The sequence below is a fragment of the Trachurus japonicus genome, chromosome 24 (assembly GCF_045865225.1).
Source record: "Trachurus japonicus isolate A0001 chromosome 24, Traja_1.0".
Lineage (NCBI taxonomy): Eukaryota > Metazoa > Chordata > Actinopteri > Carangiformes > Carangidae > Trachurus > Trachurus japonicus.
In genome coordinates, this window is record NC_140930.1 from 29,907,541 (window position 1) to 29,932,534 (window position 24,994).

Below are 24,994 nucleotides of genomic sequence, written 5' to 3' on the forward strand. Positions count from 1 at the left end.
GAAATAGTATATGCTCTAGCTTTTGTTTCACTTTAAATTTGATTGTTCTTTGTTCACTTACGGCTTGTAATGCTTTCATTCTTTCACTTATAATAAGTGATGTGAATTGTGCCAATTTATGAATGTTTATCTATATTGAATTTTAATTATTTTTGCAGTTTTTTTCTGGAGAGGGACAAATAGTATTGGTAAGAACCAAATGTTCAGCCCCTCTCTCAACTCCAATCATTTCGAACAGACACTTAAAAAATTGGTGACAAATATGATTTTTTTGTTACAATGTGATGGACGGTTAAATGTCCTCAGAATTACATTAAATATCACAGAGGACGTGTCAGAACTGATCCCAAGTCAGTATCTAATGGCAACATGTTTGTTGCTCCAACACTAGAGGACAGTGTTGTTCCACTGGGAGGAAGCGGAGGCAGCCTGCCACCCTGCTGCTCATCGCAGCAAAAGAAACTTATCACTTGCAATGTTTGCATTCATGACTTCCACTTAATGGTCAAAATCAGAATGCAAGAGACAGGAAAAGGACATTTTTTTTCTGTCAATACTCAGAATAAAGAAATGGTATCAAGGCTTTTTGTTTTTTTGAGTAGAGACACAGAGTTTTGCTGAGTTTAAGTCCAGAAAACCAATTTTACATCCTTTCGTGTTGAATTAATTAAGTGCCTTAAGCAGAAAATTGGATTCTTAGACCAGCAATAAACAGCTGTGCTCCAGCAATCCCACTGTCACTGTATTTACATCTGAATGAACCATCTTACCAGCACATTGCTGGTCCACTTGCAATTTGCTTTGACTGACTAAAAGTGATTTGTTTAACGGCAGGGAAACCTACACGTTGAAACACAAGTCTGTTTCATCAGAGCTGGACATCAGACAAACTACACAGTGCAAAAACAAAAAAGCTGAAACCATAATTTGTCCCATCCACACATGCATGAAAGTGCAGTCAACATGATTTTTTAAAGATCACACCCTCAGGTCTGAAAAACCTTGCAGTGAACCAGTTTTCCAATCTCATTTGGCCGATTTTATTATACCAACACACAAAAATATATTCAATTGCACTTCTCTAATTTCTTTATTTCACAGAATGGCATGAAAATATGCTTAATAAGAATGACATCACGGTCAAAACATTCCTTGTTACTTAGTGACACGAAGAGAGGTGCAGCGAGGTGGCGGAGTCTGTTCTTATGATGGCGATGATGACGATGTCACAGTTCAAACTGGCGTGAGCTGCTTGAAAACATGATTGACTGGTTGAGGTAACTGGGGCCGGACACTGTGAGAGCAACAGAAACCACGTTACAGTTTGTTTTGCCTCCAAACCCGAGTCACGGGGACGTTGTTGAGCCGGCCGCTGCGGCTGCTCCTCATGCCCAGGTACTGCCTCAGCAGCTGGTTCACCCGTTTCTGACTGTTCCATTTGCGGGCAGATTTCCGGACGCCTATGAAGCCACCGTAGCGCTTTTGTAAGGGCCTCATCATGGGTGAGCCAATGAGCTTCCTGTACGCGTGGCGCCCTCTCTGAAAGCCACCAAAGCGTTTGGATAAGGTGAGGGCCTCCGAGGCTTCGTCCTCATCCGCCTCCAGCTGGCCGTCACTCTCGGCGTTCCTCTCCTCCCTCGGCTTCATCTCTTCATCCAGCAGACTGAGATCCAGGCCCTGCAGGCCCTCCCCCTCCCCCTCCCCCTCCTCAGAGGTTTCCAGCAGTGATGAGTCATACTGGACACTGCGCTGCTCCAGTGGTGTCTCATCCTGATCCCCCTCCTGGAAACGCTCTGCGGCTGCCGACTGCAGCAGTCCACTGTCAGAGTTTAGGTCAAGAGAGGTCAGCTCCAGATCCTCTCCTGCTCTCTTGAGCAGAGCGCCGCCCTCAGGAAACATCGGCTGGTGCGACAGCTTGACGGCACGTTTACACACTTCCCATGTGAGCGAGGAGGAGACATGACCCTCACACTCCAACAGACACACCTGCAGACAGAGAAGAAAGAGTGATATGTCAATGCAGGACCGTTGTATAGGGGAGAAAGGTGATGATAATTCTAGAGGCCCAGCGCCCAGTAGGGCCCACAAAAACCCCAGTAGTCTAATCTTTGTATGACTGAATTATTCTGCATAAGACCCTGTCCCTGACTAATACTAATGCTGCATTAGCATCAAAACAAAGTAAATAAAAAATGATAATACGTAGTCTTAGAAAAAAGTGGAAAAGTCAGGGGACAGGGGCCCATTTTAGTATTCTTTCAGGGGGCCCAGAATTCCTAGCATCGGCCCTGTGTTAATGTAGTAGGATTAATTTGACCAATAATATGTTCAAATGTTCAAAATTATGGTCAAACCCTGTCATTTGTGTTTGCTCTGGGTGATGCTGACAAAGTAACCAGCTACAACACCAGTAGATGATTTCAAGTAGCAATCGAGTCTAAGAACTGAGAGGTAATTGGAAGACGTTATTGATAGATTCACCTGCTCTTTAGTTAAAGCTGTTGAGCCTCTCTGTGTTTAATTTGACCGTATTGGGTCCAATATCTCATTACAGCCACACAAAGAAAGACACTGACACATAATTTGAGGAGTAGCACCACCACCACCACAGGTAACAAACTGAAGACCAGGAGGATGAAGGTGAAAAATATACTTCAACTGAGTGATGCTTTCTATATGTCACTTACCAATAACAAAACATTTTTGATCAGTCAAAAACATAAATCCACAGCAGAGTTCTCAAATCATTCATGATACAGTTAACCAGACAGGAAGCACACAGGGAAAAGACAATGGTGATATTTACTGGGGAATCTAGGTTGCTATTAGTGATATTTGATTGGTCTCTGTCAGCTGGGATTGGCTCCAACCATGGATGAGTGGTACAGACAAAGGATGGATGGATGGATGGATCTAAATCCCATAAGTGCATTGAATATGTTGTAGTTGTTTACCATGTGGATTATCAGTAAACTACTTGATCACTAGGTTTAACCACCAAAAATAAACAGCTGCATACTAGCAGCTGTAACGTTAACATTATTAGCATGATTGTTCTCTGTGTTAAAAATGGTTCCAAACGTAGATGCATAAAGTTGCACTAGTAGCAATCAATTGTCATGGCATGATTATACAACATAGATAACACGTTTGACAGAGAATGGTTTTACAACGTTGAGAGATAATCTGTTAGCAAGTCAGTTAGCTGTTTAACACAACCAGAAGGCACTCAACATTAGCATTTGTATTAGCATAAGTGGAGTCAAATCTGATGAAGACCTACATCCCATCTTATTTTAGCTTCCCCTCAGTGTTGACCAAGTTTAACTAGTTTGCCAAACTCTTCCTGTGTGATAACTGCTAACTTCATTTGCTGCAGGGCAAGGGAGCAAACAGTGAATTTTTATATATATATATTTTTTTTAACTGAAAATAAAACAGTACATTAAGTCATTTGACCCTTTACTCATAAAAAATAATGATGCCCTTTTAGAGACAATCTTGTTCCCTTCTGGAGCAATGAGGGTAAAAAAAATCAACTACTTACAACACAGTGGGAAACAACTGAGTCACCCATTACAAAGATGTAGCCTACTTATTTATATCTAGCAAGGGATGTTTGTATCCAGAACTCTAGTGCCCATTTAATATCAGTCATTAATACATTGCCCCTGGTGAGCATTTCATTTGGGGAATGCAATTAATGAGACTGCTGTGTTCAGCATATACAGAGAGTTATGTGCCAATGTGTCCATCATTTGATAAATTATGTGACATCCACTTCTGCAAAAATGATTGACAGCACAAGACTGGAAGAAATTAGAAATCAGTTTGAAGGACAGCAACTAAATTATGTCCTTTACTGACAAAACCATGACATTTTTTTTCCAGACTGACTCTTCAACTTCAGGTAATGATGTTTTTTTCTTTCTTAAAATGACATATAGTGTTTTGAAATTGAACTTTTTATGGGATGAAGTTTGCCTATGCTGACTCATTGACTTGCTGTATAGTTTTAATGACCTTCCCATCTTATCATCACGCCTTGACAGTTGGGCTTCAGGCCTGAAACTCACGACTTGAGTAGGTATGGAGCATGGAGGCAATAACTTTTGAAATAGTACACTTTCGTTCATACTAAAGCCTTTCAAATTAGCAACATTTAGATTTTGGTTATATATCAACCAAAACGAATTTTCCCCTAATATAACCTGTTGACTAACTTTAAATAAATAGGTTACATTGCCACTATACAGAGATCCACAGAGATGTGAATCTACATCAGTCACGTCTCCGCCTCTTAAACTCTACAGCCCTCTACGTTAAATTTAAGTTTGAGGTAAGAAGCAAATCTCATTTACTCGTCAAATCTCGCTCAAATGAGATAAATTGCATTGTTATCGGAAAACCTGCTCACATGAAAGGAATGAGAGAAGAGGGAGTTCCGCTGTGAATCTATCAACGGAAATTAATTACCCATCCTAAATGAAATGAGCACACCAGGGGATTCTCCACGTCAGATCAATGGAGCAGTCTAAGGAGTTTATGAGTGAGAGGAGATGTGTGTGTGTGTGTGTGTGTGTGTGTGTGTTTGTGTGTATGGCGCACGCAGTCATGTGATTATATACTTGCGAGGACCAGAGGGTGAAAGAAGATAAAATACTCTTTAGAGGAGTCTTGCTTCAAAGGTTTTATTTTTATTGAGGAGGAAGGTCGGGGTTAGTCTTTAAAAACAATGTTAAAGTCTGAATTACATTTAACTTGGGTTAAGGTGAAGAAAAGTTGTTGTTATTATTATATTCACTATCATGGCATGGTGGTCCTTCCCCCTTATCTCTCTTTTCTAACTCTAAACCAAGATTCTTCTTTGCCACCATCACCACAATGCTTGGTCATGGAGGGCTTTGGTGAGTTTCTGTAATCAGTGTTATGAAGTGTACAGTCTAGACCTGCTCTATTTAAGCAGTCCCTTGAGGTAACTTCTGCTGTGCTGTACAAATGGTGTAATATAAATAAAAAATGAGTTGACTTAAAAAGGTCTTACAGGCATGTATCTATGGGGCAGAAAAGGCCACCATTGGAATCAAATTCACTACTGTTAACCCAATCTTAATAATAACACTTGATATTAACCATAAAGGGACATATTATAAAAATATCACTTTTTGAAGGCTCTTTAACATATATTTGGGTGTTTGTCTTGGCTTTCGGCCCACAAAATGTGAGAACTGACAAAAAATCTGTAATGTGCAGACTCTCTAGGTTGAAATCCACGTGGTTTTACGAGCTGTTCCCTCAGTTACCTTCCAGTGATGTTACTAATTTGCATAATACCACCTCTACCTGGTACCAGTAGAAGGGCTGGTGCAAGCAGTGGTTCATTTGCATTTAAAGGGACAGGCACTGAAACCAGCCGTTCTGAACAGGGCTGTTTTGAGAGGATGAAAAGAGCTGTGATGTTTGATCCTTGGGGGATTTTGACCGAAGCATGTCACAGACATGTCTTTAAGACAACTGAGAACTATTTTAATTTGTGGAAAGGGGGCATGATATGTCTCCTTTAATGTAGCTGACATGTGAAGATGGTTTATAAAATGTGAGTTCTGAACTAAAATGAAACATGCAACAAGCTGTCTGTCATGGAAAGAGGTGAGACTCTCTCAACAGACACAAAACACAGCTTGTTTACTTTTTCACCTCCATACACCTGACCAAATGCTACAGAATCACAGATCTACAAAACTTAATATGCAGGAATATGTGTTAATTATATAACAATAACAACAGCACTGGCAAAAATGCAAACAAAAGCTGTGGTTTCTATTGTGCAATGAATGTGCTTAGAGGATGCCCAGTGTCTTATGTGTGTATTTGTATAAACACATTCACAAGTGTGTGGTCCTGCATGAATAAATCAATGGGTCCTGACATTATAACAAACACCGGTGTCTTCACAAACACGCACGCACAGGCGCGCACACACACATACTTTCAGTCTGGGCTGGAAACAATGGAATTGCTCGGTGGATTCCATCTGTGGCTCAATGGGAAGGCGGCTAACACAATGAGGAGCTGATAAAATGTGTCAGTCACCTATGTAGGCACCGGCTGATGACACTGAACAGCAGTCAATTACATAGTTCTATTACAACTTCCAAAAAGGTCCCAGCTGTCTTTCTCTGCATCATTATCAGCTAAATTAGCCGTCGTATAGTTATTCATGGATGCCCAGCAGACTATTTTTACCCGCTGATGTGTCTCGGGCTGTTTGGAAATGAGATTGTGTGCTGTGCTGAAGTTTTAGTTTAAGTTCAGAGAGTAATCGCATCCTTTCTGTGCAGAGAGGCTGCCATCGCATGCTGGTCACGAAGCATTGCATTAACTGATTACTGAATGTGGTTATCATCATTTTGTGTGAGAAATCCTCATCATCATTTGAGTATGATGCTCTAACCAGGCCAGCTGATATATGAATGTATGCATATAAAATATTAATGTGTAATTTGTACAGTATATATTTCTTTCTAAGGTTCTACATTTTGTTTTGTCTTTTTATGTTATTCTTACAGTATATTCTTGTCTTTTTCTCTCCCCTTCTATTTTCAAGTTTAAAACAAACTTGCAAATAAATATAAAAAAGGAAAATTATATACATTGGAGTCTGAGAACAGTATTTAAGATACTCACATTTTTCAGCTGCTCTGAATGTAATATTATTTTTTCATAACCTGAAAATGGTAAAAGTTGAATTTTTGAAAAATGTACAAGAGTTTCAGACTGTGTCAGTGTTTGGCTTTGTCTTCCTTGTGTTTTAGCAACAGCAGATATTTTAGCTGGCCTGAGCTGACTCCTCATGTTTGTGCAAAACCTGATGACCCATGTTACCCCAGCAGGATCTGACAATCTCCCAAAGAGCTCTGTTGATGTCCCAGAATGCTCAGTCTTCAAGCTCCACCATAAATATTCAGGGAGGGGCTGAGGTCAGATCACCGTGGAGGTCTTCAGGTAGTTTTTGCAGAGCTTTGAGCTGTGTTCAGGGTCTTAGTCCTGCCCCACTATGAAGCTCCATAAGGTCACAAATGAAAGATCATGAGATGTCTCTGGAGAATGAAGTGTCACTTCTGCCTGGTCAGGGTGAAGTCAGTCTGCTGCCAGGATCCAACCCCACCTTAGTCAAAACACTTGAATATTCCTACCATCAAGTTTCACTATAGGTTTGATACATTGTCATGCCACTCTCTCTCTCCTGTCTCCTTCTAAACAACTTCTGCCATGAATCTCATACTTGGAGTCATCAGTAAATATGACTTTTTTACAGTCACCACTGTGAAATGGTATTTTTATTAGGCCATTTTGAGCAGTTTTTATGATTTTATTTGACAGGGAGAGTGGAGTGAGACAAGGAGGTGCAGTGAAGGGTCTGAGCGGCCAGGTGCTGACTGCTCAGGGCTTATCGTGCCCATATGGAGCCTGCCTTAACCACTCAGCCATCAGCACACCCCATGCTGGTATAACTTAGCCAACCCCAAGTGTCTCACCTTCTTTCCCTTCATCAGAAGAGCTTTAGAAACTGCTGCTTGTCCTCTGACACTACCAGACAAGCTACTTCTGACAGTATTGCATATGAGTTGCACTATAGAGAATCGGTATTGAAGTTGCATTGCTATCTCTCGGGCAACTAGTCTGCTGTATTTATCTTGTGACGGTGTCTGATCATGACAGTTTCTGTAAAGTGTGTCAGAGCAACAAGTACTGTCCAATTAGAAACCTTTAGTTTAGTCGCGATTTAAGCTCTTTTTTAATAACAATTTGACTCTTTTTGACTCAGTTCTGCCATTTTTGCCACTATCACAGTGATACTTACTGAGCCCTGATCTGTTGGAAGCCTTGTTGATAACAGGCGACCATTGGCTGCACATTGAGTTAGCTGAACAAGCCTTGATCCTCTGGTCGCCTGAACTCATGCTTTAGTGGAAGGGGAAACAGCCAAGTACATCTGACCTTTTGTACAAAGAAGTCAAGTGCAAATTGGATTAAAGCCCCAGTATGTAACTTATTTGGGTTTTTTATTAGCAAAAATCACATATTGCTTTCATGAATACGCAGGGGTGAAAGTAGTTTTAAATTCTTGCCGGTACTATTACCAAAAGTTATTTTTCCCGGCATTATTATTATTATTATTATTATTATTATTATTATTACTGATTTTAATTGGGACATTTTGCAACAAACGTTAAACGTGGTACACGTTTCGAAGGCTGGGTCAGGGGTAGACAATAAAGGAAATTTTGAAGATCGCTGGCCCCACCATTCTAACCACTGGCCCAGGACAATGTCAGGTAGCCTATTGATCCCCAAAATAAATAAAAAAGAACATATCCTAGCTGCAAACAGCCTGCGGTCTCGCCATTGAGGCTGGAGCTTTCTTATATATCGATATCAATACTAGTAAATTTCCACGATTCTCGATACTTATACAATACCACGATTTAATTAGAAGAAAAAAACATGTGCTTCTAAATTGGCTACTTTATTTAATAAATAAATAAATAACTGTTTCTCATCAAACTTGTATTTAAGCTCTAGCCTACTGTGGTTTAACAATGAAGTAAAAACAGAGTTACAATGGTAAATATGCCCCAACACAAACGGAAAGTCATAGTCATTACTTTTATCTGCTGTAGTTCAATGATACAACTGTTGCTGTCATTCATTCACTTTAGGCTGTTTCCACAGACTGGTGCAAAACGGACTTATTGTTTCATTTTTCAGCTCCGCTTTGTTTTGACACAGGTTTGTTTTTTCTCTGCTTCAAACCCCATAATGTAGCCTACTATGGTCTAAACGCGCACCACCGCTGTGGCGCACACCGAGCAGCTGGAGCCGCGTTCACATAAACAGACCGCGAGCTCGACTGTAGCCGCACCGAGACCCAGCACGTGCTCTGGCCCGCGTGTAACGTCCGCATCGGTCCCGACCTGGTCCCGACAGGACTCGCCACGACGCGCTGAGGGCAAAGTTTCACGGTACCGGAAAAAAAGGTTCAGTCTTCAGCAGCAGTGAGCGAGCGGCGCGCGTTCCGCGGTGCACAGCTGCACACTGCAGCTGCTTGCAGGTGGTGCTGACGTCTCAGGGCACAGCGCTGCTGCGCACAGAAAGTAGATCATGTCTCTGTCTTTGATCGGGTTGGGATCTCGTAACACTATGTGTTATAATAACCGAGACAATTTCACAGAAATCATTTCAAACCACAGGGAATTCATGTGAAATTAGATTTATAATTTTTTTTTTACTTTTTATTTTATTTTATTTTTTTAATCTCTCTCTTGATCTTCCTGGTACTGCGTACCGCCTCTGAATCTTTTAGTGGTACGCAGTACCGGACCGTACCGGCTTACTTTCACCCCTGTGAATACGTACAGTATTTCACTCAAGTCGTATTACACCCGCATACAAATGAAAGCTTTCTCGTACCTTAGAATGAGTTGTTACAAGTCGTTACAAATACATAAGTGGGCGACGCACCGAACCGAGGCCGCCATGTTGCATCGCCATTTCATTTCTTCATTTTTATCCTGTTACATGCAGCGTCTGTTGTCTGTCTGACATCTGCCCGATTTCACGTGAATGCAACATCAAGAATACGTTCAGATATGCAACTGCACCGCTAGATGGGGGGAATTCCTACATATTATACCTTTAAGTTTCATTGCTGACCTAGAATCAGTGCAGAATCTCGGGTATTTCTTTTTCTAAATGTTTCAGAATCCTCAAACTCTCTCATCATCTGTAGGTGTAAATTTAAAGTTTGACTCCCTTTGTACCGGAGAGACTCACAGGTTAAGTTTATTTGATACACAACTTAAAATTTTTTCAAATCCCACTGCCTTCTACATCTGTGTTAAAAAAATCATAAACACACCTCTATGAAGGTGTTGAAGTTGGATGCAGCTGGATCCACAGTGACACACAAAATACAGTGTTGACAAGGCTTTCATCAACAGAGAAGCACAATGACTAACAGTGACACACACACACGTACTCACCATGGTGTTGAAGGCTTGCTGCAGCTGATGCTGCTGCTGCATGAGCAGACCGCAGGCCACACACTCCCCCTGGCAGTCGCTGCGTCCAGGGCTGAAGAGACACGCCAGCAGCACCAGCAGGCACCACACAGGGATCTTCATCGCTCAGCACAGCCAGACAGGCAGGGACAGACAGGAGCCCGGCAGGTAGGAAACAGGAGGCAGAGTCCAACGGCGGGAGGATCTGGGAGATGAAGCCTATGGGATCTGGGTCCAGTCTACGGAGGGAAAGCAAATAGAGTAACAGGAACATTGCGTCAATTCCGATTGTAAAAGGATGATTAGCTGGATTCAGGCGGCCGGTCACAGCGTTGGTGGTGGGAGAGTGTTCAGCAAACATCAGGAGATGGACAGTGTAGGTGGGATGGAGAGAGAGCACAACCCGAGGCAATAAATGAGAACATGGGTATTTTCCAGTGGGCAGGAAGCGGCCACTCTAAGCTGCAGGGTTTAATCACTGTTGAAATCATATAGAGATTTATAAGTATTGATCTATTGGCTATGGCCTGTAGCTGCAAGCATCCTCAAGCAACAATCTTAAATAGAAATAGGAGAAAACATAGGAACCATAAGGAGGAAGAAGGACAGGAATTAGTGTTAACTCCAACTAGATAAGAAACTCTACAGGATCTGATGCCTCTGGCTACACATTTGTGAACCAGGTGCTGTGGGTTTGTTGTTTGACCTGGACTCTCTGACCTCCATCTATCCCAACACCCAACACTGTATCATCCAATAACGCAGAGATAACAAAGCCACTCAGAACATCACAGATTGCTTCTGCTGACATACCGCAAACATTTGCAACAGCTTTGGTAAAAAAAAAGAGGCCAAAATGTAGCCTCCTACTTGTTTACTTTGCCTTGTGCTGACTTAAATTATGACAATTTAAGGAGTTCTTTTTTCTGATCTGAATAGATTGATTCACCACTTGAGTCACTTAAAATTTAATTTGCCCACTTGGGACCAGCTTTTTAACACATCTGAAGAACAGTGGAAGCTTTGGGGTTTTTCTTGAGGTGTTTCTGTCGACCTGAAATCAAAGTCCAATAGTTTCCTTTTAGATTTTCAGTAGCTACCAACTCCTGAGGGAAATACCTGTATCTTTAGCAGCTAAATGATGCATTATGTTCACCTGCTTGTTGCTGACTGTGTGTGTCTGCTGTTTGTTGCTTGGCAGGCACTGTAAACACACAAACACAGGGAATGCTCTGCCTGAAAATGATCCTGACTGGTGAGGAATGGATGAACCAAAACATTAAAGCTGGGAATAAAACAGTCAGCAGAAAGTAGCTGAAGGAAAACTGAAGATTCAGATGTTAATTCAGTCAGTTTTACCAATATAAATGTACCAGTATTGATATATCTACAGTAGCCCGGAGCCTTCACCAACATAGGTATTCCCATTCATGGTAACCAGTTAATTAATTTCATGAGCAGTAATGGTCCCAAAGCCCCAGCCTGGTTTAAGAAAGCCTTTACCTCTATGTTCTATGAACTTATCCTTCTTGCCATTCATGACTTGCTTTCAAGGCCTGAGGCAGGAAACTATATATATATTTAATAACTCAGGTCGCCCTTTGGTGGCACTTCACATAATTTCCTAGAAAGCAGCTGATATTTCCCTGGAGAAATACTGGAAGTTGTTGCTAATTAAAGGAAACCAGTGTGAAGCCCAATAAATCATTAGTCTTACGGAGAGTGGGCTGAGCAAGAAAACATGACACTTGTCGACAATGAAGTTTCCGATAACAAATGAGTAACGACTGAAAATATCCTTGGATTTAGGTGGAGCATTCATTGTGAGCAGCTGATTTCCAGAGATTCACAGATCAACTAAACTCCAGCAACAACTGATGAAGATGTTATAAGAAATCGATGTGACCTATAAGCTTTGAGCTTTTTTGATGATGCACATGTAAAGACAGTTGTGCAATGATGTCTACTATAGCTGATGAAATAATAAGTATATTAGAAATGACAGTGCTATAAATACAACTGCACTGTTTGACATCAACAGCAGTGATAGGTGCTGTTCAAAAGGATATAATGAATATTATTAGTGGATTAAAATGACATTACATAAAAAATGCCATAATGCTATGGTCAGCTGTGGCTGCTTTGAAAAGAAAACTGGAGAATAAAAAAAACTCAGGACAAAAGAAAAAAAAAAGAAAAGGTTCATCTGTAAATGATTAGAGATGCTGATCTAATATCATGTCCTGAAAAATGCTTTCAGTGTCTCATTGACTCATACAGGCTCACATCTGGTCTGAGAGGAATTCACACTCAATGTTTTCACAGGTTTGATGGAGACGAGTGGCAGAAATCACAGATAAGTGACAGCACAATAGGACATCATATTGATGAGGGTGAATAAAAATCTCTGAAAACACACAGAGTGGGTGTTGTATTGATGAGTGTACCGAAGTAAGACTAAATAAATCTATAAAAACTAGCACAGCGTGACCATTTCCCTTTTACAATTTAACCACATTACCACTCATAGTCAATAGCATGTGAACCAGGTCCTGTGTGCCTCTGGTCCATTTTGAAATATATAAATGTCTTTATGGGAAATCATTAGTGGGACCTGTTTGTTTGCCTTGCTGAGATGTTTTGTCCTATGATCATTTGCTGTCCTGCTGACTAAGCCCATTTCATATTGTTATGTCCTCCCTAAAGTGGCCTTTACAGAGCCAGTTAAACAAATGGGTGAAGCAGGAGAATGTAAGTGATGGCGAAGCCCCTGAATGTGCTCCTGTTCTACAAAGATGCTGCTTTCACACACAAATAATGTTGGACCGGAGTGTATTAATACAAACAGACATTTGGAGCTGTGCTGGGCTTTTTGTCAATGCTGGTATTAATGAGCAAACTTGTATAATGTCATGTTCTCAGAGCTTTTATGAGACAACAGACATTTCATTTTAACACATTCACATTCTGTCTGCCTCTGAATATTGTGATTTAAGTTTTTTGCTAAATAACATAGGGACAACATCAGACAATATCTGGAGTGTCTACAACAGATAAAGACTATCCCAAAGCCACTAAACTATCCGCATAAGGATGTAAGAGCCTGTCCTGTCCAGTTTACCAATATTCCACTGTTGGTTTCTCAGCATTTCTTTGTATTTATGTTGCATGTTCAGTTCCCTTGCTTCAAAGTCTATATTTTTTTAATGAGATTTTGATTGAAATAAGGTCTGAGGTTACAGAAAATGAAGACATTTACATGAGACTCTGCAGGTTGTTGGTGAAGTTGAAACATTATCACTTTTACTAACTTTCCCAGTTGGAAATGGAAAGGAAACGAAAAGTCATGCCACAGTGTTATAATATTAGTTATTATTAATATTAGACTAGTTTTAAACACTGGGTTTGGACCACTTTGATCCACACATCATACATTGACTCCCTTGGAAATCTGTTTAGACACTCATGGTTATATTTCCTTATGTGGTTGACATTATGTTGTTGGATGGACTATCATGTTTATCATGTACATGTTAAAATCACCAGAGTTTTGACACCTACATGAGGTCAAAGGTCTCACAAAGGTAAGAAACCCAGGAATTAAAAAAGGTAAGGTGGTGTGTGGTTTATCAAACGGTTCTGCCACCACACCAAAGAGCCTCCACACAACGGAGTGAGAGAAAGAGTTGCAGATTTTTCTATATCTCAATAACTTCAATTGAATCTGTGTGACACTTTGAGCCATGAACCTACACACTCAGTCTCTGCTTTATCTCAGTAATGAATCAGTTCTTGGTCTTGATATTGCCACAGGTCCATTCCAGCCACCATTGCCAATGAAATTGTGAACTGTTTCTCTAATGTTTCATATCATTTGCATAATCTATCTGACAGAGCAGGCACTTGACCCGGTTGGGCTGATGTATGATGTAGCGCAAAAGGACAAAATCATGATGGCTGGGGAGGGACAGGCTCTTCCTCAGGGACACTTATTCACCCAAGAGCCTGAGAACTCAGGGAGCTGCATTTGAAAATAGATCTTCACATTTATAAACATAAACAACCTTGTCCTTCTAAATGGACGCCGGCATGAAAGCAAAAAGAAATTGGGGAACAGCAAAGAGCTTTCCACTTTTAGGTGAGTCCTTCCATCCTTTACAAATGAATGCTTTTATCTACTTTCCTCCAAAATAAATATAATGTTGTGTGCTTCCATTAGAGTTAACTAAGACCATGAAAGTGTTTTCAAGAGGAAATATTTTTCTCTTTGAATCAAACAGGAAGCAATCACAACAATCATGAAAGGCCCACTTGTCTCATGCTTTTGGTTTTGAGTTCTGAGAACATTTCTTGTCAAAGAGAAATACTACATAAGAGCAGGAGAGTCTGGGGTAAGGCACCACCTGTTTGCTGCCCCTCTAAGGACTGTATGAAAATTTTGGGGGGCAGCGGCGGTTTAACAAAGAAGGGAGTTACCTATTTCTAATTTTCTTGAAAATATTTGGAGGATCTATAGTCTCTTTTATTATTCAAATGATCTATTTTCAGTATTTTCTTATGTGTGTCATTAAAGGGACATTGTGTAACTTCTCCTGTTATCTATTCACGAAAATCGATTTATTTCATTTAAAAGTATGTTTTTCATTAATCAGTAATAACCCCCATCAACAAACTGAGGTGTTCCTTTCAGCTCTGAATTTGCCGTTCATATCATTCATATAAACATGGAACGGGTAAGCTCGGTGCTGGCTGCCATGTGGTGAGGAGGAATGGAGCGTTACACTGATGCTGCATTCACCTGCAGTCGGGCAGATGGCCGTCGGTAACAAATCAGATGTCATTTTAGTCACAGAAGTCGAGAGAAAGCCGGTAAAACGTGGGTCAGGTAAACAATACCACATCGCCATGACAACGGACCACTTGTTTACATAGAGGCTTGTTTATGCCGTTACGTGCAGCGGCTGTCGTCCGTCTGCCGTCTGCCCAATTTCACGTGAATGCAGCATGAAAAATACAATTGATTGAGTTGCTTGCGATATACAACCGCAACGCTAGATGGGAGTAATTCCTACACAATGTACCTTTAATAGATTGCTTTTAGATATTCAAGAGTGTGCACGGCTACTTCAAGTTGAGAAGAGAGTACAATGAAAATATAAATAACACAAGTGAGTGTCCTGCTTTTCAATAAAAAGACATTTTGTGTCCAGGAAATAAATAAAAAAGAAGCCTTAGACCTTGTTTTTCTAGCAAAAGAGAGCGGTATTTCAGGAGCAGGCACACGGTGCACAAAGTTACAAAGTGAAGTGTATTAATGAAGGTAATGGTGGGATAAATTAGCATTAGAGGCTTTAATGAAGGGTGGAGAGGGGGGCAAGGTGTCATGAATGCGAGTGGGGGGGGGGGGGGGGGCAGCGTGTTCGTCTCTGACAAAGCTCTGACTCATTCTATCTCATCCATTAGTCGTCTGCATGAAGAAGAAAAGCACAAAGGAGTCTGCTAATGCAGAGATAACCTAAAGGTCCCTCTCTGTCTATTCCCCCTCGTTGCCTTTGTTGCTCCCTCTTCACCATCCACTCTACTGCTCGTGTTGCTCCATTCTTGCCTCAACACTTGCTTTCTTCCGACACTCATACCCCAATATTTCTCCCTTCCCCCTTTACATATCGGTGAATTATAGCTAAGATCTTTTATCTTTAATGACACATTGCAGAGGCTTCCAGTGTCTCCCAGTATAGTGAGTCCATCCTAACTCCCCTTCATTAGGACCAACCTGACGATGGATGGCGTGAAAAAGTGGTCACTTTGTAGGAGGGAAAATGATTAAAATTCCAATTCTACATCTCATGGATCATTGATGGTACCTGATTAATTCTGTACAACCAGAGGAAATTCACGAGTGTTTTATGGCCTTACACTCTGGAATTGCTTGTTCAAAATGCGTTGAATTGAGATAATGTGCCAATAAAGTGACCAAAGTGTGAGAATGCAGAGTACAGAAAGACTCGTAATAATATCCATTCAAAATTCATAGTTTTCCCAATGTGGTTCTGATCCATTTCTCTGAATGAGAAGACAAGTCTATTCTTTTACATGGCTTCTTCCACATGTGGTTAAAAGTTAAGGACAAAGCTAATTAGATAAGTGTTTTATTTTACGCTTTTGGCTTTTAGTCACTTTACTGAACAACTGGTTGTCAAGGACTAGATGACCATGTTGGTGCTGCTTCCCATGTCCTCAAGGTTAAGGATTAATGTACAGAGTCTAATAAGGAGTTAAAATCCGCCACAGACCTGCAGCCTGTCTCTCTGCCCTTATCCTCGGCGTATTTAGCCCCAAAAAATCAGAGGATGTGCAACGTTTTTTCTAAAAAGTTGCAACTGCTGGTCCAATAGCACAGAAGGAAGAATTTAAACTACTTTGCATCACCGCAATTATTACTGTTATTACCGGAATTGACAGTGCAGAAGGCTGTTAACCTTAAATGAGTTATGCTGAAGTGACCATGATTAAACCATTTAATTTTCTAAATCAGGCTCCATGCAACATATTACTTGGTGACTCATCAGACCGACCATTTGACATGAGGCACTGAGTCTCTCATAGTTCACTGAGTGATTCCCTGTAACTTTGAAATTTTTTTTTTTTATTCTTCTTTCAAAACTGTAATGAGTGAGTTCTGGGTGCATACTGTACTATACTGCCAAAAATGTTCCTGCCATCAGCATGTGCTATTATCTTGACATGTGCAACATGGTTTTTTCCGACTAAAAATCACAGAAAACAACTTCGGTACAAGAGAGAAAACAGGAAAAGCCAACCTCATATTTAAAAAGCCATCAAAATGTTTTGGATTTTTGATTAATCAAAATTGATGTTCCTTTGCAGTTACTTTCCCTGGTCTGACTCCAAGCTCACACAAAGAAAACCACAAGAATCAAGCAACAGCAGCGATATCAACACCAAATATGACCACTGTAGCTCTGTCAAAACATAGATAACAAGTAACTCCCCCCCAAAAAACCCCTCAGTTTGTGGAGGATTTACACACACAGCCACGGGATCATCTCCCACACTGCGGTGTAAATCCAGCCTGTGCAGCCACAGATAAACACCGCGCGACTCTGCGCAAACTTTAGACGACCAGGAGCAGAGGGGTAGGTGGCACTTGCGGTTGCGGCAGTGCCTCGCAGGAATCCTCCTGAAATGACTAATCTGAGAGAGTGCGCCTGATCCGATTTAGACGTGCCTGTCAGGGCTGCTCCAGATATTGTGATTGGACCTATTTACCTGCTGCATTCAAGTCTAGTTATCACCTCACAGAGACAGGTATATCACTGGGTCATAAAAGGAAAAGAAGCTGGGAGTAAAGGGTCATGGTGATGCTGTATGCACTTTTAATTCAAGCATATGAAGAAGAGTCTGATAAATGCACACTTAAATGGAAAAGAAACTCTTCTTATCGTCTCAACTCTTTGTTTTAATCTGTCTAATCTCCATATCTCTTCCTGCTGCTGGATAAATATGCGTCTTTATCTTGTGTTGCTTTTATTCTCCAAGAAATCTTATCTAATGTAGACTGCAACGCGCACAAATTGAGTGGAAATAAGATAAATGCACAACATTTTTTCCCCTCCTCATATCCTGCATCGACTATAAAGCACACATACACATTTGGCATAAAAATTAAGCGGAGATATGATTCTCTTTATATTCACAGTTGGTTTCTTTCCAGGCATCATCATATCAGATCAACTGAGCATATCATTGCTATTGTTTCCTCCAATTGTACTTGCAGGGTTCCTTTTAATTGGGAACACATTTGCACCTGAGGGTAGAGAAACGCTCAACTGGGGGACATCTCTGCAATCATTCCACAGCATCACGATACGTCCCCTCGATGGAGAGCGCACCAATAATCATCTGATTTAGCCCGCGTGAAGCTGTCTTAATAAGCCCCAGATAATATTCTCCTCACAGCGTAGTTCTTATGGCCTGATGGTACAATAGCAGACACATCGGCTGATAAACTGCCACACAGGGCTGAAGCTGAGGCGGGGGTTAGATGTGTGGGAGTCAGTGGGAGATGGGTGCTTAAGAAGAAAAAGGGTGGACGCTGAGATTGCAGAGAAGTGCGTTCATGCGAGGCATTGTTTGAGGGAGTTGAGGTTATTTCTTTTTTCTTTCTTTGGTCCAGAAATTGAAGATACATGCACAAACATGCAGGGAAAGGCCAAAATCAAACCAAATCATCTATAATAACGAAATGTTAAGTTGACTGAAAAGTGTCACGGCCACATTAACTCTTCAAAAAAGGGTTAAACACAGTACAGACATCGTGAACCTTAATGATGCACACAGTCCTGCAGTGTTACTCCACACTAGCCTCAGACTGAATGGCTGAAATTCTGCAGCGTTGGGCTGCTGACATGGTGTCATCATTGATGTGGTCGCTGTTAAGCTGCGTTGACACCTGCACGAATCCATTGGACATGGAGCTGGGGGAAAAGCAATTTGGCACAAGCCACGCAAGCTCCTGACTTTTTTAGAAAGGTGAGGGCAGTGCAGGCTGGGAAAAGTGGTGAGGTCCAAAATATTCTCGCTCGGATGGCGGCGGCAGACGGGGGAAGTGGTGATGGTGCATGGGGAGGAGGGGGGGAAGAGATATTCCTCACTAAAATCATGAATCATGCACTGATTACAAGGATGATGCACACAGTCAAAATGAATATTGACACAGAGGCCAAAAAATCCTGTAAACAGTGTAATCACTTCAATCTTAGAGTAGGCAGCAGGAATCCTAAAAGCTTTTGGAGCTGATTAGAGAGAGAATGCATGTGATGTTCTGGCAAGGAAACCTGTTTTTCTTACAGGACTGAATGAATAAATTCAACTGAAATTGTGACTTTTCCTGCCAGTAACGTGATGTACGATCAGGTTAAGCCTGGATTAGATTGAAAATTGGATTAACAAAAATCAGATTTCTGTTTATGGACTCTTGTAGGAGCTATTTTTAATTCTTAAAAACAACCAAATGTTGAAAGGTCAAGTGTAGAAATGTAGAAAAACTGCAACATGAATCCAGACTAAAACGTTATGAAACGACCAAAGCCTCCACGTCAATGTGCAAAATTAATATAATGAAATAATTAGTTGACTATTTGACTTACTCATTAGTGTGGTGTACACAGTATAAAATACTGTATCCATCCTGTCAACATATTCCATTCTTCTACAGTTTCTCAGCATGCAGTCATTTATCTGTGAATGGCACATTAACCACACCATTTTCCCCCCGTCTGCACGGGTATCGTCTTTACTGATAATGGGAAAAGATTATGCACATTCATTACCATTATCATTAAAATCATCATCACACGCTTAGCATAATAACAGCGATTCACTTCTCCAAAGTCCTGTTTTACTACTTGTTTGGACTGACGCTGGAGAAAGCACTCTGAAGGAATAAAAACAGCTTTTGTCAGTGTTACTTTGAAGCTTCCTCGTGATTTATTTAACCTGACATTTGATGGCCCATGATCAATCAAAAGGGCAAACCATAAATAAGCTGCTTTGCGAGTGGCATTCACAGACTTCCCCTAAATTCAGCCGAAATACCGGAAGAATGTCTCTGTCTATACTGTACAATGATATGACAAAACTCTCTTCCCTCACATATACTTTTAGAGCATCAATAATCCATTTCCTCATTTATTTATATTCTAGTTGATAAATTAAAGTTGTTGCCATATATATTTAGGCTCTAAACAAGTCAGGCTGAGCGACTAAATGCTTTCTCAGCGCGATCCGTGACTTTCTCTCTAGTTAATGAAGTAGTTAGGTGCGATGAGGGTGATGCTGACGGTGACTGTGGTACCTTTAGGGAGACAGAGTAATGGAAAAAACACACACACACATACACAAGATCACTCCAGGTGAATGAACTGATGTCTAAAGATTCACCTCTAAGGTCAAAATCCAAAATCACAGAGTGACAAACAGATAAAGCAGGAAGGACGCCAGACACCATTAAAGAGGTGGGGGAGGAAAGTGGTTGTCTTTAAACAACAGTATTCCCCCCGGATCGATTAGCCATTGGTCTGTGCATACAAGACACGGCAAGTCCTGGATTAATTAACGACTTTCACGCCACTGAACAAGTGTCTTTTGTCATCTTTTATTCCTTCAGCATCACAGGTAGACTCACACTCACAGGAAGAAAGAAAAAAGTCAGACTTGAGCACTTCCTTACCTGTGTCTGTGATGTAAAGATATTCTCTCAGAGTCCTCCTTCCGTGGGGAGTTTTGGTGGTTCAGCTCGTATCCTTAGGCTAAGGGTTTCAACAACTGAACACATGCCTCCTCTGAGGCTTCTTATAATGGCACACCCCTTCCCTCCTGGCTCAACCCTGCATTTCTCTCCCCCCTCCCTTCCCCTGTATACCACCATTCACATCACTATGGAGGAGAGTTAGGGAGAGAGAGAGGGGTGGATTCCCCCATTCTGTTACGCACAATTCCTGGACAGACACACAAACCGCTGCCGCACGCTGACGTAGGAGGCATTGCCTACGCCACCAGTTTTCGTCCTCATTGAGCCAACTAATGGAGCTCTAAAAATACGCATCATCCACCGTGAGATTGATCCAGAATCATCGTGTCTGAGGTGTCCATAAAACCCACGACCTCAATGCCAACCTGCCGCCAAGGTCAGGGAAACAATGGCACTTCAAAGATGTTCACCAATGAGATGTAAGTTGAGGACAAGACAATAGAAATGGAGGTGACTATGGCTCGATAACGATTTGTGCTGGACAAACACACCTGAATAGGAAACTACATTCTCCGTGTAAATAAAAGAATGAACAATATGGGGGCAGTCAATGGAGGGAGTGTGCAGCCACTCTAAGTCTGCAGACGGAGGTTAGTATGACTCATGCAGGAGATTTGGGGGTGGAAAATATGACCTGTCCCATAGTCCTGGGGGGGTTTCTCTGTATGATACAACCTATGATACATGCTGAGCGTTGGGTTAAACTTTAACCCAACACTCATTGCTTTAACCGTTAAAGCAATGATAATTATGTCAACCAGAGGATCAATGGAGCAAAAGTGAAGGCAGAAACAAGCGGAGGGTTAAAAATTAGGCAACACGAAGTAGAAGTGAGATGAAGATCAGAATAACAAGACTGAAGCATTCAGGACAAATTTATCTAAGAATAGAAGAGAATATGTTGTTTCAGTGAAACTTCAGAATTAGCGGGAACATTTGTTTGACTGTGAAATATGATCCAGGAACTAGGAAGTCAAGATGGAGCAAAAGATGAATGGATTCAAGAGCTTTTTGCTGCATTAAACCCTTAATGAGGATTTGTAACCAGCAGAAATACACCATTCATGGTAAAATAAATGAATAAAGTAATCCACCAAGACGATGCAGTTGCATGTGATTGGCCACCATTGCGCCCTGCCAGGTTAGTTGGTTAAATGACCACTGGACTGGCCCCATTCAAATGAATCACAGGCTACAGTGCTTTGAGCTAAATGTTGACATAGCCTAATAGCACGCAAGCAATGCTAATAAGCCAAAATTCTGTTGGAAATGTTTATCTTTCATCACCATCTTAGTTTAACATTAATGTTTGTTGACTGGCATTGAAAATTACAGCTCAGGCAGTTGGGAACGCCATTAGTGTCTCAGTTGATTGGTAGCAAAAAAAACTCAACTGAACTGATAGAAAATTTATTACACGTTCTCACATGGAGACACATGGAACCAAATTTCATGGCTGTCCATCCAAGGTCAGGGTATCACCAACTTCAGATATAGCTACATCTGGGAACCACAGATGTTCCATGTCAGAGAATCACCAAAGCCATTAGCATTCAATAAGGGCCCGGCATTTTAAGTGTAAGAGTCAGTGGCTCAGGAGGTGCAGCCAGAGGATTTGCAGTTTGAATCCCGCTCACTCACAGTTGCTGTTGTAGTATCCTTGGCCAAGACACCTTACCCACATTGCCACATATGAATGTGTATGAATGTTTGGTGGTGGTCAGAGGCTGTGGCTACAAGTACAGCTTACCACCACCAGTGTGAATGTGGTATGAATTAATAATGGTTTCTGCAAAGCGCTTTGAGTGCCTAGAAAAACGCTATATAAATCCAAGCCATTAAGTAATTATTAGCACATAGCCTGTGACTGCAATAGTTACACATTGGAGAACGCTTATTTTTTTGGTCTAAAAAGTTCCAACTCAAGTTCAGTTCCCTTCCCATCACGTCACATCTTGGGCTTGCTTAGCTGTAGCTCCCTGTGAATGTGTGAAAGCTAGCCCACCAACCTGTGTGCAGTCTGATAGTGATGGATGAATTGGATACATAGACAGAGCCCTTGGTGCGGCTGAGATAAGGAGCCCTGAAGAACAAGCAGCCATTGCGGGGCCTGTCTGTCATTGATACCGCTGTTATCCACTGGCTGTCCAGTGTACATAAATACTTCCTCTGGTGGCCAAGAGACACTGATTGCCATGATGACAGAGGCAGCCATGTTTAGCTTGGCAACATGTCCTTTAAAAATCTTGTAAGTCCATTTTTTTTGCTATGCGGTTTGGAAATGTTTGTGTCAATAGCATCAGCATGGAGCCAGAAAATCATTTGAATTCTATTATCTATCTATTATCTATTCTAAAACTAACCCTATATTATGAAAAATCAGTGTGGTCAATCAGAAAATGTTTCATGAAAAATATGGTTTGAAAGTTTTTTTCAATTTCTGAAAGATTTTCATGTTTTGTTGCACGTTGCTCTTTTGTACCTGTTTGCGTCGTTTTACATAATCTTATACATTCTCAGGGGTTACTATTATTTCCAAGAATGGACTTATAACTAAAATACAGTATTTCTGTACTCACATGGAGCCCAGCCAGTTTTAGTGATGACCAAAAAAAGCATTGTTGGCGACTGTGTCTTTTATAATTCAGTAATTTTCCACATGAATTAGAAACACAAATAATCCTCCATACGAATGTGTAATTGGTTTCCAAACAGCTATATGGCAACAATTCAATTATACAGAATATCACAGCAAACTGCCCAAAGATGGTTAATACATTCAGATGTGATATAACAAAATTGTAGGCTATTGATTTGTATCAATGGAAACACAGTAAATAATCATTCATATCGACAGAGCCTTATTAGATAAAATATTTTTGATAAGAAAGAAACATCCTTCAGTGGGTACTGGAAGATTTTTATATGCACCATTTGAGACTTGTGTGAGAATTATAGCTTACATAAAAGCAGGTCTTATTATCTAATCAGAATAAAATCTTTATCTGTACCAAGACAGTTTCCTATTATGAAAACCAAACACAATAAAGAGAAATAAGCAAATGGAAATACGTCCCTAAAATGGCATATATTGCATATTCCCCTTATTGTGGTTTACTGCCTGTGATAACAAGTTATACTTTCATTTTCTGCACTAATGATTGCACTTAGATTTAGAAGAATTTCTTTCAGAGCTCAAAGTGTTTTCAGTGAAGTGAAAATGCTGACTGATGGCTCATCGGCCCCCTGCCAAAAGAACTCATACATACTCACAGACAGCTGCACCAAACCAGTGTTTGGCTGGTGTCCGCTGTTCATTTCAAGTCGAACTCGTCTCCTTTCCATCTCATTCAGCTGAGGTGGTTTACTGTCCTCCTCCACAATCAAACCCAATGATGTGAAACCAGCGAGGGCGGAGGTGGGTGGTGGGGATCTCTGCGGTGGTTTATGGCAGCTCAGGACTTTCACCTGCCAAGAGACAATTGATTGTTATTAACAGCAGGGCCCAGAATGAATTTTGTCAGGAAAAGAATTACATTTCCAAAAAGCTGCCTTAATTTTGCATGAAAGAAGAATTACGCCTCTGAGCGGAAAATCTGCAGCGTCAACCACCAAAAAAGTTTTTATTTTAGAGCGTAAGCGTTTAGCGGGATGTATTTCATATGTTTGTGCATATCAATCTCATTGCGTAACTCCGTCAAGATATTTTTAGTGCCAGCTGCAGATACCAGGACGGCAGATGAAACCAGATGGGGGGGCTTTTTTCCTTATAGTAAAAAACTAAATAGAGAATGGATAGTGTGCGTAAACCCAGTGTCCGGTAGTGCTGTAATAGAGAAACACTAGGTTTACACCGTTAAAACGTGAGAAGAACTGTGGCAGACAATGTGGCAGACTTTCAATTGAAAAGCTGGCTTACTGGGGAGGAAAATGATTATTCGTAAACAAGTGACTGCTGTGAAATTGAGTAGAGGATGCCAGGAAGATGTTTACTGATGTTTACTCTTGGTGTGTGGGAGCTCTGGATTAAATGCAAGGGTTTTGACCTCAATCAAGGAAATAATTACTGTTGCTCCTTTTGTCGGTGGACTCCATAATTAGCAAGCAAAGACCCCATAACACAATTAGTCTGAAAACAGAGGTGATTAAAACAGTAATTCTTATTGCGCTCATTAGGATTTTTTTTGTGGTGCCTTTATTCAATTTGTAGGGAAGTTCTTTTGTGCCGTTCCCACCAAATATTCCCTAATAAAATCTCCAGCCTGAATGTCTTCCATATTATTCTGCATCCAGACATCTGTCAAAGCAAGTGAGGGGTGAAATAATAGAATAGAGGGCATTTGCTTCAAGATAAAAACAAGTCAAGTGTGACTGACTCCATCTTCCTCAAGTAATGAAGAGTAATGATTGGCATCGCTGATAAAGGCAATGGATCACATAAGCACACACACATATCACACACACACATGCACTTCAAAGCTCTTTTTTTCACAGTGTGCTTCAGTGCAATGAATCACCATGTTTCCTATTATATTCTCTCAGAAGAACAAACACACACACACACACACACACACAGCTGTTATCTGTCATCACCACT

General features: G+C 40.9%; 1 protein-coding gene across 2 annotated transcripts; it reads right to left on the reverse strand.

Moving 5' to 3' along the window:
- Nucleotides 1–935: 935 nt before the first annotated feature.
- Nucleotides 936–23,814, reverse strand: pnocb (prepronociceptin b). 2 transcript variants are annotated; one of them, XM_085770470.1, is made up of 3 exons: nt 23,671–23,814; nt 10,047–10,303; nt 936–1,986 (listed from the first exon to the last, which is right to left on the reverse strand). In XM_085770470.1, the coding sequence occupies exons 2-3, from the start codon at nt 10,185–10,187 to the stop codon at nt 1,318–1,320; spliced, it is 810 nt and encodes a 269-aa protein (XP_085626596.1). In that variant the 5' UTR covers nt 10,188–10,303; nt 23,671–23,814; the 3' UTR covers nt 936–1,317. The 2 variants fall into 2 exon arrangements, with proteins under 2 accessions (XP_085626596.1, XP_085626595.1); XM_085770469.1 differs by lacking the exon at nt 23,671–23,814 and adding an exon at nt 20,317–20,448.
- Nucleotides 23,815–24,994: the final 1,180 nt, after the last annotated feature.